A 13,098-nucleotide genomic window follows, 5' to 3' on the forward strand; every position below is an offset into this window, starting at 1 on the left:
TCGTATGCAAATCGAGGAAAGGAAGCTAACTGGTTCTGACCAAAAAGTTAACGCGGTGTGTAATGCATTCCTATCACGTACGGTCAGGAACGGTTATTCAGATTCGCAACAGAAATATGAAAATCTCACCCACAAATCCGAACAGTGAACATTCACTGTGTCATGTACAGGGTTTAATTCTAAAAATATTAGAATCAAATTTTGATATAGAAAGCTTTAAGCATCTTTGGCATTGATATCAAAAGCGCATCGTATCTTGACTAAGTAAGCAAAGCCATGTTAAGCTCCAGAAATAATTTTAGATCTATATTTTTTGACGAATTATCGTATTCATCAAGTTTCAGACATCCAAACTAATTATTAAATAAATAGTATAATAGTTTTTTTTAGCTAAATACTACAATTTTTCGCTCGTACATTTTATTATCAATTAACCACATATATGTTCATGCTTATATATAAAGCTATTAGTGCATCTCCTCAATCAGAAATATCATTCTACCAGTATCTTTAATACTAAACTATTTTAAAACAGGATGCAAAACATAAATCTAACATAAAATATTATATAAAAACCTCAGACACATAATTTTACTCATTTCTGCAAAATTTATGACTATAATTTAGTAAGTTTTATATTTATATAATTATGAGTAGTAACATAATAAACATTTACATATGATTGTTGAGTCGTCTTTAATTGAAACACATAAAATCTCTGGAAATTAATGTACGTTTATTTTCGAAGGAAATGCATTTTATGCAGTAACGTGGTTATTATGATATTTTAAATAAATCGTTCTTGTAGAAGTGGAAATAGTAGTATAATATTGTGGAGATGAGTTTATTAGTAGCGTTTTAAATTTTATATGACTGCGATACTAGAAGGTAAAATATAATAAATAGTTGATTATTATCAATTTGTAGTAATTATGTCAACTAAATAAAGAATAATTTGAATACATAAAATACATATTAAAACTTTCAATAACGCAGGCACATAAATTTGAGCATAAACGTGCCTTATGAAAAATATCTATAAATGATATAGAAATTCATAATTCAATTTATAAATCAAAATTATTTAAAACCAACTAACCTTTAAAATGTGTGCGATCGAGTATTTCATGACACAAATTTTAACATAATACAAAATTTTATTGAACATTATGAATTTAAATTAATGTGTATATTTAAATTTGAATTTTATCATAAGCTAATATTTTTGTTATAATTAATATTGTTTTCAAAATTAAAATATCATTATTCAAACTTTATGGAAGACAAATTTTTTACTCAAGGATATTCGTAGTCTGAAAAGTAATTTGACGAAATACAAAGTCAGCATAAAAATTTTTCCCTCAATTTATAAAAAGCAAAAAATATTTAGAACTTTTAAATTATCTAACGTCTCTTTTAGTGTTACAAAAAATATAGCATTAATTCTTGTTTTCCGAAACCGATTAAATGGAATTGAAATATTCCCGAAATAATTATGGAATAGCTGCAGACGTATATTTTATTGAAAATAATCAAAGATGCATTTGTAGACCGAAAATCGTTTTAATTCCTTCAGATGCTGACTGATATAATTGCCGTCTGTGTAATTAAGTTTTATGTTCGATTCGATTTGAGACTCATTAACTTAATAAATAAACTACTGGGCTTGGTTTACGATAGTGTCCATGCAATGGTTAAAACGAGATAAAATAATAATATACTAGAAACACGTTCGACAACTTTGGGCATTAGAGATTGATGTATTAGTGAAAAGACAATTGATTGTAGACAATAAACAAAGATATTATAATCAACACTTCATTTTATTTTTTGCACAAAATAAATATGCTTCGATATCACATTAAATAACCAAATCACTGCGTTCTGTACGCGATACTAGCAATATACCAAAAATCGCCCGCAGGAAGGAAAAAATACATTGAAAGTATTGGTAGTCTATCAATCATTCCTAGGTACAGCGCAAGACTTTGTAACGGATTTTGGATTTTAGTCACGTTTAAGTTTGGGGGTTAAGTTCTTTTAGCAGCCGAGAAGGGGCTAAAATCCACCCTCGACGATCGCGAACTGACCACTGGATTCTTGAATAACTTACTGGATTTTGAACACCCCATATGTGAATACAATTGTATGCAGAATGACTTAGATTCTTCACACAGACTGGGTAGGTGAATATGTTAAGCGAGGATGTTGTATCATGGAATGCCAAACATTTTAAAACTTGGAAATTTGAAAAGTGCTTCTGATAGAGAAAACATAAAATCTTCCACAGCACATCTCACCGCGGTGAATGAAATTTGATTAACTGCTTACGCAATTTATTTTCTATAAACATAAATTATATATTTTTTAGGCATTTGATTTATAACCATTCTTAGCATATTTATGCATATTCAAAAATTCTAAATTTTTTCATAGCTTGATAAGCCAATAAGCATATCACAATTATAATATTTACTCTTTGTTCGTTTACCGCATTTAAAAAAATATTTCATTGCCTCTCAGAATATGTAATTAGGACGTAAATTTACGGACAAATTTTACGACCACATAATCATCAACAAGATTTTATAACTTTTAGTGAATCATGTGCCGCATCGAAAAGGTTTTGATGCGCACTGATAATTATAATGCAGATAGAAAACGACACACTAATTCAGCTAAAATAATAAAGGAATGGTATGATAACTCAGTTTTGCGGAGGTTTTCCTTAATTAGAAGAGAAAATATCACTAAATATCAGTTAATATTATGATACAAGTGAATTATATATTATGTTATGAGTTTTGTTTAAAATAATATAGAAAAAATCTTACCATTTGAAGGTGGCGGTGATGGCGTTTTGGCAATCCTCGTTTGCGAGAGGTCTGCAATAAAAATACAATGAATTAGAAATTTTCTTAAATTTGGATTAATTGAATTATTGGTTATATATAATGAGATAATCATAATCAAAATTTTCTAGATGTACTTTAGAAAAATTGATTCTTCAGTCCTTTACTCTTTTGATATTTTTTCTAAGTACTTAAGTTTAGTATTCGTTTTATATGGTCAGACGCTATAATGTAGTCTCGTTTGAATCATTCGGGTTAGAGTTTGGGGTTTGGGGTTGGTTTCTCCATCCCTCAATACATATAAAGCGACCAGTCCGATAACTGAGCTACTCTCATATTCATACGCAGAGCCACCTGAACCGAGGACGACGGTATACCTCAAGCACGTCACATTTCATAGCTTCTGAAAGATGCTGACCAACGAATAAACAAAAATGTTACTTCAAATTTAAGAAGGCAGAATTACTTACAAAACTTTTGCAGTTTGAGTTTCGAGCAAAATTAAAAAACCGACTAGAAATATACTAGAAACACGTTTGACAACTTTGGATATTAGAGATTGATATATTAGTGCAAAGTTCAATTGATAATCTAATTCATGAAAATATTATAATCAGCTTCCAATTTATTTTTTACTGTGTTTTACGGTGTTTAATTTGGACATTGGAAATCGAAAACGAGTGTTCTGATAATAAAATTGTACGTAAAATTACAATTTAAACAATTTCTATAAATTAAATATGATACAGTGATGATAACACATGAGTTTAATACCTGAAGTATTTTATTTAACAATATATAAGTTATACGTTAAATAGAGCGTACTCAGACAAAACTTAATTCGAAAAAAAACGAAATGGTTTTCCTCAAAAAAATCCATATGTATTAGATGTAGCTTGGCATGGCGCGCTGATATTTTTTTTTATTAGATTTTCTTAAATACTCATGATTTTTAATTTAATGCAGCAATGCAAAAGGAGCTTTTTACTTAGAAAAAGGTTTACATCTATATTTTCAAGTAGCAATTAGATTTAATTTGAATTTTGTTCAGATTTGTTGCGTGCGATGTACTTGACAGTGATAGTGATATCTTTTTACGGGGAAATCGACAAAAATAATCTAGAATACTTAAAAAAAAATATGCCTGAATTATTTTTGCTGCCTGAATCTGGTAGTAGCGATGTCCATTTTCACTTGAAAATATAAATGAACCTGCGGAGTGAAATGGAAGTGAGAAATCTATCACACTATTCTTCCCTGAATCGAGTTGGAGTTTCACTCAGCGCACAGACCTGCCCCAGGTCTGCTATTATTATTACATATAATATTGAAAACAGATTGAATTTCATGATTAATACTTGAGAAACCGAATGTTTCATAGTTTGAGAACAAGAGTATCGGAGTGTCCGATAAAATGTATAAAAGTCTCTATTTTACATGCAGAACGCTAGCACATAAGTGCAAGGACATGCATATAATATTCCCTCTTTCGTATTCCTCACTCAACACAAGGGTTGGATGTCGAAACGTATGCAAAGCCAACCACATTATTTAATATTGATAATACTGTATTTTCCTCCAGAAAATTTAAGAAATAAGACACGTAGAACAGTGTAGATTGAGAATAATTTAATAACTGATTTCAGTAATCTCCGAAATAAAATTAGCAAAAAGTACAACAAAACCCAATTACTTTGTGAATGATTCAGATATTTTAGGCAATTTTATATTTCAAAATGTTAATTATCGTTTTAAGTGCTTCCAAGAGTCGACATAATATTTCATTAAATCTCGTCTCCGTATATATTTGCAAACGATTGCAGATGTCACCAATCCTCTTGGTCCCTGCCCTTGTCTGAGTGTTATTCCTACCGGACCCACATATCTTGTAAGGATGTAAGGAGTCTTGTCCTTGTCCAGCTGGCCGTATGCGCCGGGCAAAGAGTGTATTCAAAAAACATTAAGACCGTACCACGCGCCAATTTATAACCGATGGCGTTCTACATCTTCGAAGCAGAAGTCATATCATCCCCGAGCCGTTATCTTATCCCCTTGGGATTACCAAGTCCACATGCAAACCCCAAGTTTTATGTAATACTTCCCCATACAATAGTGAAAATATGTAACGAAGAACGGAAGGTGGGAAATTTATTGAAACATGCGTGAATTGTTATATTTTGATAAATCGGAATCGGTTTTGATATAAAAGTCTACAGGGAAAATTATTAGTTGATTTGGTACTTCAAAGTTTTTGAAGGTCTATGATTTTATATTTTCAATTTTCCTATCAGATTTTTATTATTTTGAATTTTTTTAATAATTTTTAAATTATATTAAACTTGGTTAAATTTAATACTACGATTTATATTCTTTTAGAATTTATACTATTTGGGTTAGTGATATTTTATTTGCGATGCGACTGGTGATACTATTATTAATTATTTTTTATTGATATATTATTTTCAAATTTCAGTCAGACAGGAGTGCCTGTTATAATACATTATGAAACAATTTTCATATTTTATATATACATATCATTAAATTAATAAAATTAATTAAATAAAATTAATTTTATATTAGATAATTTATAATAATTTGTTATTATAATGATTGTGTGATATTTATATTTATTTATTAAATTGAATTTGTTAAATAATTATTTTTAAATTAAAAGACTAATTCTCGGATCTTTTCTTGACGTTTCAAGTTATAATTCTAAATGTATCAGTTGGGAATCGTGCTAATTAGATTCTGGCAAATATGTCATTTCTTCATGATTAATTGTTGAATCTTTATTTGCCGATTCTGATGAAACCTTGTATGATGAGGGAGTTCATGTTCTTAACGAACATTCTAAAATATTATAGGTTCACAAAAAGTGCTTCAATTAAAAAAATCATTCAATTTGGATAAATGGGCAAGTTTGCAAAGTTTTATTGTCACAATTTTAAAAGTTGCTAAATTCCTATTGATTAGGTAGATGACTTACACATATCGGAAAGCTTTTGCTTAAAAATAAATACGTATAATTTTGAAAATCACATTTATAGTACTGACCAAGAATATTATAATCATGATTTCTCCAATAAAATTTGCTGCCCAAAAAATATATTAAAAAATGTTATCTTTTATCCCTATGTCTGTTATCCATTTTCAGCGGATTGATAGTATTGCATCACACATGATTCAAATGTACTGAAAACATATCAACTTGTCCAAGATCAGTAAAGTAAAACCCCTACATTATCTAACCCTCTAGTATTGTGGGCAAAGTCCATCGGTTGAATGTAGATATATGTCGAATAACCAGCTTGTTTTATGCAACCATCTGTTTGCGTTGTCCGAATATATTCCGGTGAGATCTCTAGTACTGTATACTATCGCATCCGAAACGAGAGAGGTACTCAAAGTGTAAAAGAAATTTTTTTTTTAATAGACAACTCGACCTTTTATCTAAAAGGACTTCAAGCTACAAACGAGCTTTTCTTAAATTGCTATTATTTTTTATATTACTTAATTTAAATTTCTACATTATTTTTTATCCCTATTGACCAAGTAGGTTAAAATGAAAAATAGTTTTACGTTTTATGTATTATTTAAAACTGATGTTTTATTGCTACTCAGTAGTAGCAATGCATGAAAAAATAATGAAGCTATAACATTTTTATTAACAATTCAAATTGGCGTAACAATTGCACATCATACATCATACGTAAATAAGAAAGCTCATGTCCATGATGATTTCTTAGACTTTATGGGCAACAGAACCGATACAAAATCAAATTTGATAAAAATAAATTAGGTGCTCGATTATGATTTGTTTCTGAAAGTAAATCGATTTATGATATGAATTATATTTGATATTTAAATCATATTGAAAGTTAATTTAAAAGCAACTCAAAAAAGTTTAAATATTACTGCTGGAGTAGATAGAAAACTTTAAGAAAAACTTATCTAAATTTCTAACTATTTTCATTTAAACATTAAATTTATTTTTACATGAGAATATAACAATTTTTCTTGGTTAATCATATAGGAAATTTAGCACCAAAACGCTATATTTTCACTGAAATTTTTAATGATTTTTAAATTTTCATTAAGTAGATCAATCAGGGTTTAATCCTGTATATTTTAACAAATTTAAAAAATATGATTGAGTTTTAGAATTTCACTTAAGATTCCAAGTGGAATCTCTATATGCCTCTCTATATACCTTAAAAAATCGTCCAATTCCCCCCTGTTTCATATTTTGATGGATTCTCATTTATCATGCAAATATGATTTGAATATTCTATTTTTTTGCTTCTATATGTGAGTTTTTTCCTAGTTTCTTCTTCAGTTCGCCTGCTTAGCCATGCACCTGTGCTCATTACGACCAATATCGTATTCATAATGTTTTCCTTCTGACATTTGCGTTATTCGATATGGAATAAGTAATTGTCATTTGTAAATGTCAGATATAATTATTATTAAACCGGCACACAACAAACCCTCTGCGGTCGTGATTCGATGAAAATTGATTATGAATATTGAATTTATTCAGCCTTTTATTAATTTTAAATGGAATCCGTTGTAATTAGATCAGAAAACTAATAGAAAATACCGATGCTATCAAGTAGGTATTGTAATAGAATAAAAAATGACGTAGTTTTAATTAATCTCTATTTAAAATAAATATCTCTATTTATTGGACGATAGCGTCTTTATTCTTACATCGCATTTCAATACAATTTCTGCGATTTCTACGCCGCAACGTTGGCAATTCAATGGTAATAAAAAACAAGAAGAAATATCATTAATTGAAAATAATGCAATAAAAATGTCTCGAGATACAAATTAATTGCTTCTGGAATTAATCCAATTAAAGGAAAAATGTCGGCTCGTATTGTCGGAGTTGTAGGCGGGAAAACAAAAAGGCGAAAGCGAAATTGTGTTCGGGAAACTATTTTGAAACGGATATAATGCTTTAAATAGGGATTGAAGTGCATTGAACACGAAATAATAAGTATACTAATAGAAAAAAAAATTATACAAAATTTGTAAATATGTAATATATTCAATTTGTTTCCTAAACTTCTATTAGATTTATTTTTTTCTAAATCGATATGTTTTAAAGCAGTATTTTAATATAGAATTTTAAAAAAATCGGTTTTGTTTTTTTTTCAGTTTTATCCAAGTTTAGCCATTTCAGCAAAGGTGTACAAGAACTGTGCTGTACCAATTTACTTGGAATTTTACATAGTCTTCTTTAAAGACTTCTCTTTAGTATGAACTTTGCCTATACCAAAATTTAGATTCTAACTACATATATGGTTGATGTCTACATTCTTTGGAATCCGTTGTTAGTCTTTTTTTTCTAGTATATTTAAGTTTTTATAAAAAATAATGTATATAAGTTCTTCTTTAAAATTGCATTGTACTCAATTTATTTTGTAGAATCATAATATAATATTATTATATTTTTTTAATGTTTTTTTCAAACATTGCTATTTTGTGGAACAATATTTCTTATGTGTCCGTAGTTCAAACAATTGCGACATTATTCTATTTCATTAGTTTAATTTAACTCAATTTTCATTTATATTTTCAATTGACTTACGGCGTCATTAACAGTTTGCCATAAAAATAAACTTCTAATAGTTTCCAATAGAAATCTATAAATATAAAGTTGTCGGCATTCTCCACAAATCATACACGGCTGCCGATCGAACAATTACAAATTACCGACTTATGACAATAGTCTAAAAGAAATTAATTGCTAATTGCTTGTCATAGGCACACGATGCTTAGAAAAATCATTAGTTGTTGCATCGAACAAGAAACGAAAGAAATAAGGAATCGGCCGAAGTTAACGGTCAAATTAATAATTATTTTCAGCTTAATTAATTTAGTTCCATGCTTTGTTCAGTTTACTATTGTATATCATTCCTATTTTGGGACAAATTGAAAATTAATGTCAAATGTGCTTACTGCAGATACATTAATTGCTTTGTTTTGCTACACACAAAAAGTCATTAGTAGATAGTTTTAGAAAAAATATAAAGTTTAGAAAAATAATAAATGATGTTAAATTGCATTAGCCGTTAATTGATGGTTATCATTTCATGATTCAAGTAAAAAATACATGATAATTTTTTTTTCAATTTTACGTCATTTTATGGCGTAAGGATAAAGTTAAAACGCTGGACAAATCATAAAATAGTATAGATCTTAATTGTTACTGATCAATCATCTAACACTTTAGTAAACATTATACATAATTTAAACTAAATAGAGTAATGGAAGCAGATTTACTTTAATTATTTCAAAATTTGAGATATATCTTACAAAGAATGTAAATATTGTTTTTGTAAGGATTTCTATCAAGTGATTGTAGAAACCAGCGCTTTCTAGCTGGTTGTGCAATTTTATTTAAGTTTTTTTTAACTATGATTTACTACAATATTATGCATTTATTTTCGAGAATTATCACAAATTCTATCGTTCCCGGATTTCGATACAAAAGAATCTATAATCGTCAGTCGTCCATATAGCGCGCGCATATTAGTGCAGCGTTGAAGTTAATTACAATGGTCCGGGTTCGGCCCCTCGACAGACGGTGTCATTAGTAATGGTACGAGACCTATCGATCGGGCTTAGTTATAGTTTCCCTCATTTCATATTATTTCTGCAGCATCCCCCACAAAGTGCAATAGAGATTCTCAAAAAGTTCCGGAAAATTTATCGCCCACGCAGTACATAATTTTTAGATACAAGATGCATGAATGCATTTGCAAAACTTATTGTAATGAAACATATAAAATGTATAGATTTTCTTACATCGATCACTGCTCCTTGATTGTAACTAACTAGGTTTTCTATAAGGTATTGTGAATAATTTAGATTTTACACACGATTATTACAATAAGTTAGATTTTACCTTTTTTATAGAAAGCAACCCAATAGTTTTTCCTTGCAAATTGTGATATATTTATTTTTAATTATTATCATATTTTTAATTTATTGCAGAAATGCCCAGAAAGGCTTATTTTACTCGAAATGATATTAAGATCTATATTTTCAAGTGAAAACGGATATCACTACTGCTTGATATCAGGCTGATCGAGGAAATTTAAATATTTAAAAATAGTTGGACATTTAAACGCGGAATTTTTTTGTTTGTTATCTTGATATATTACAAATTCGGTTGGTTTCATTATATATCTATTAACTAACGCATTTCTTCATAAATTATAAATTTTTAAATTTATAATTCACAACTTAATCATAGTTTTTTTTGAGAAAATTATTTTATAATAAATAGTTACTCTATTTATTATTTACAATATGCTTTTATACAATTTATTAAAAGATGTTCTGTTTTTAAACTACATATAGGTAGTACTAGCATTTATAACCTTGTACATGTGCATTTATATTTACATGTGCTCATTTATATTGTTTATATAATATTTGCGAATTTGCAATTTGAATTAGTGTTTGAGTGATTAGAAACATATTTTAAAATTCGAACTTAATCGTGGAAGTTTCATCATTTTTTTTAAACATGTTTTTAACGTCTAATGTCATACCCCTAATTTTTAAAATAAAATTTTGCTTATTTTATATACCTAATTTATATTTTTTGGAAAACTTTCTAGAAATTTATATCTTTGAATTATGCACGCTTAAAATTTAATACTATTAAAAATTTTGACTGTAAATCTTATCAATATTTCTATAAAATTTCTTAGATAAATGAAGAAAGTAAATTGTTAATAATTTGCTAATTGCAATCTACAAAACGAAATTTCCAGTTAGTATTTATTAACAAATTTGCCAACTATTTTAGTTTCAAATAAACCACATAAAATTTCTCTATCTAATAATATAATATTTACTACAAAATAATTAATAATTAACTTTCATTATCACTTACAGTGTCCAGGGGTGGATTGCCAAATATGTGCGGGTGGCGGTTCGCTCAGCCTCTGTTTCAAACTGAGATTATTATTGTCCTCGCGGTCATAACGTTTAATTTTAGATAGCACCATCATGAAGAAACACTTTTAGAGTATTAACAATCCTTAAACAAACACTTAACTCCAAAACTTATACGCACAAAAAATAAACAAAAACAAACTTCACGAAATTAACAAAAAATTAATAATAATTGAGCATAGTTGTATAAAAACTCGTCGAAAACTATTCAAGTCGTGTAAATATTCAAAGTCAAGGGTTAAAGTTTATCTTCAACCCTTTTTCTTGAAATAAATTCAAATTTCGAATGTTATAAATATATGCAGAGTTCACGACTGTGCGAACTCTTGAATAGTTCTGATGTGGTCATGCTGTTTAAGGGCAGCGCGTACGTAAAACTAGCACCCCGTGCCCATAGAAAAATATAAGAGAAGGGATGAAACGCATACATACAGGCTCACATCTTCGTTTTCGTATGGCAAAGGTAGACAAAAATATATATGTATTGCCTTTTTTCCTTTTTCGGCATAATCATGTGTATATAATTCAGAATTTGTGCAACCATGTATTGTATTTTATTTATGCGAGAGGGGGTATTACACAATTTTAATGTTTCTACCCCTAAAAACCTGTTCTGATGTAAACCGTTTTTTGATAGTTGAATGTATGTTTCAGTAGTCATATTTTGGAATAAATCTGATCAAACGGTCGATTGAATAATATTGTAGACATTTAAGAAATGTGCAGGATTTTCGGTTGGAACAGCACTTGTAATTTACAGAATTTTTGTAAATTCTGACATAGTTTAAAAATATAGATAAATATATTTTAAATTTAATATGGGTATAAAATGAAGAATTCATATTTAACTTCCCGTAGGGTAAGTTATAGTAATCGCAAAAAAATCGAAAATGAAAATTTTTATATATCTTTACGTTTCAGAGGTTTCTGAACATTTTGGCATACCTTAGAAAAAATGGATGTATGTGTGTGTGTGTGTGTGTGTATGTGTGTGTGTGTGTGTGTGTATGTATGTATGTATGTGTGTGTATGTATGTGCGGATACAAATTTTCGTCGACGATTTCGGGAACACGGGTCAACCGATTTGAATAATTCAAAAAACATTCGATTCGTATTGATAAGGAGACGTGCTGATTAGTTTTTGGCGAAGGCAGGTCTAGCCGTTCCGAAGATACGGGGCAAAAAGTGCCGAAAACGGTAACTCAGTTTTTGAGAGAACGGAGCGTCCGATTTGAATAATTCAAAAAACATTTCACTTGTATTGACAAGGTTAAGAATCGATAAAATTTTCATGAAGGTAGCTCTCGCGGTTTCGGAGATATGGAGGAAAAAGTAAAAAATAAGCCATTTGGCGGTCAAAAATGATCATTAGACATATGCTCATCAAATTATCAGATATTTTATAGAGATTTTAACAATAAGTATACATTTTGTTAACATTCCTATGGGTTCCGTACCAATGCTTATGCGTTAGACAGCGACGCGGCGCTTACGCGCTTTATATTTTGCCCCTATGCAGTTAAAGCAGTACGATTGCTTTGAAAAGAAAGTTCAGATCTTCCACAATATGTCAAAATAAAAAAAAAATTTTTTTCAAAAAAAAAAACAAAAAAAAGTTAAAAAAAAATTTTTTTTTAAAAAAATTTTTTTTCAAAAAAAAGTAATTTTTTGTCCAATTTATAGTTTCTTAAAAATCGTATTTTTTCGAAGTAAATTTTTTTTTAAAATGTCAATCGTTTTTAAAAAAATAATAAATTTTGGTACGGGAAGTTCCAGCAATTTGCCTTAAGGCACGATGCCTTAATTGCCTTAAGACAGAATTCCACTTACAGCTAGTTATTCGTTTAAATAAAACGGCCATGTTTTCGGCTATGATATCGGATTTTTATGCTACCGTACGCACTATTTCAATCATTTTAAAATAAATCTTTTCAAATTCCCGATCAAATAATTTTGTAAAATATTTAGGAAATCTTTGTGCAGGATCTTTTTTGGAACATGACTTGTAATTTTTTTGTACTTTCTGGTTTAAAGAAATGATAGCAAAATAGATTTCAAACTTAGACTGGTTACAAAACGAAGAATTCACATTAAAAAAAAAGAAATGTTTTTAAAATTGTTATAAATTTGCTTATGATTTAATTATCATACATTTTTAAGTATAAATAAAATTGATGCTAACAAATTATTTAAGAACTTAATTCAATTTTAAATTATTAAAACGAGCTATGAGCATTTAGGTTCAGCATTTGATTTCGATATATT

At 28.7% G+C, this 13,098-nt stretch overlaps 1 protein-coding gene across 1 annotated transcript in view; it reads right to left on the bottom strand.

Moving 5' to 3' along the window:
• LOC113365822 (protein nubbin-like) overlaps positions 1–13,098 on the bottom strand; it is a 368,699-nt gene that overhangs the window by 7,453 nt on the left and 348,148 nt on the right. The window contains exon 4 of the mRNA XM_026607366.1: positions 2,835–2,885. Within this exon, the coding sequence (XP_026463151.1) occupies positions 2,835–2,885 (51 nt within the window). The remainder of the gene's footprint in view (positions 1–2,834; positions 2,886–13,098) is intronic.

The sequence above is a fragment of the Ctenocephalides felis genome, unplaced genomic scaffold (genome assembly GCF_003426905.1).
Source record: "Ctenocephalides felis isolate EL2017-DRISC unplaced genomic scaffold, ASM342690v1 CF-g0.4_SCAFFOLD_01170, whole genome shotgun sequence".
Classification (NCBI taxonomy): domain Eukaryota; kingdom Metazoa; phylum Arthropoda; class Insecta; order Siphonaptera; family Pulicidae; genus Ctenocephalides; species Ctenocephalides felis.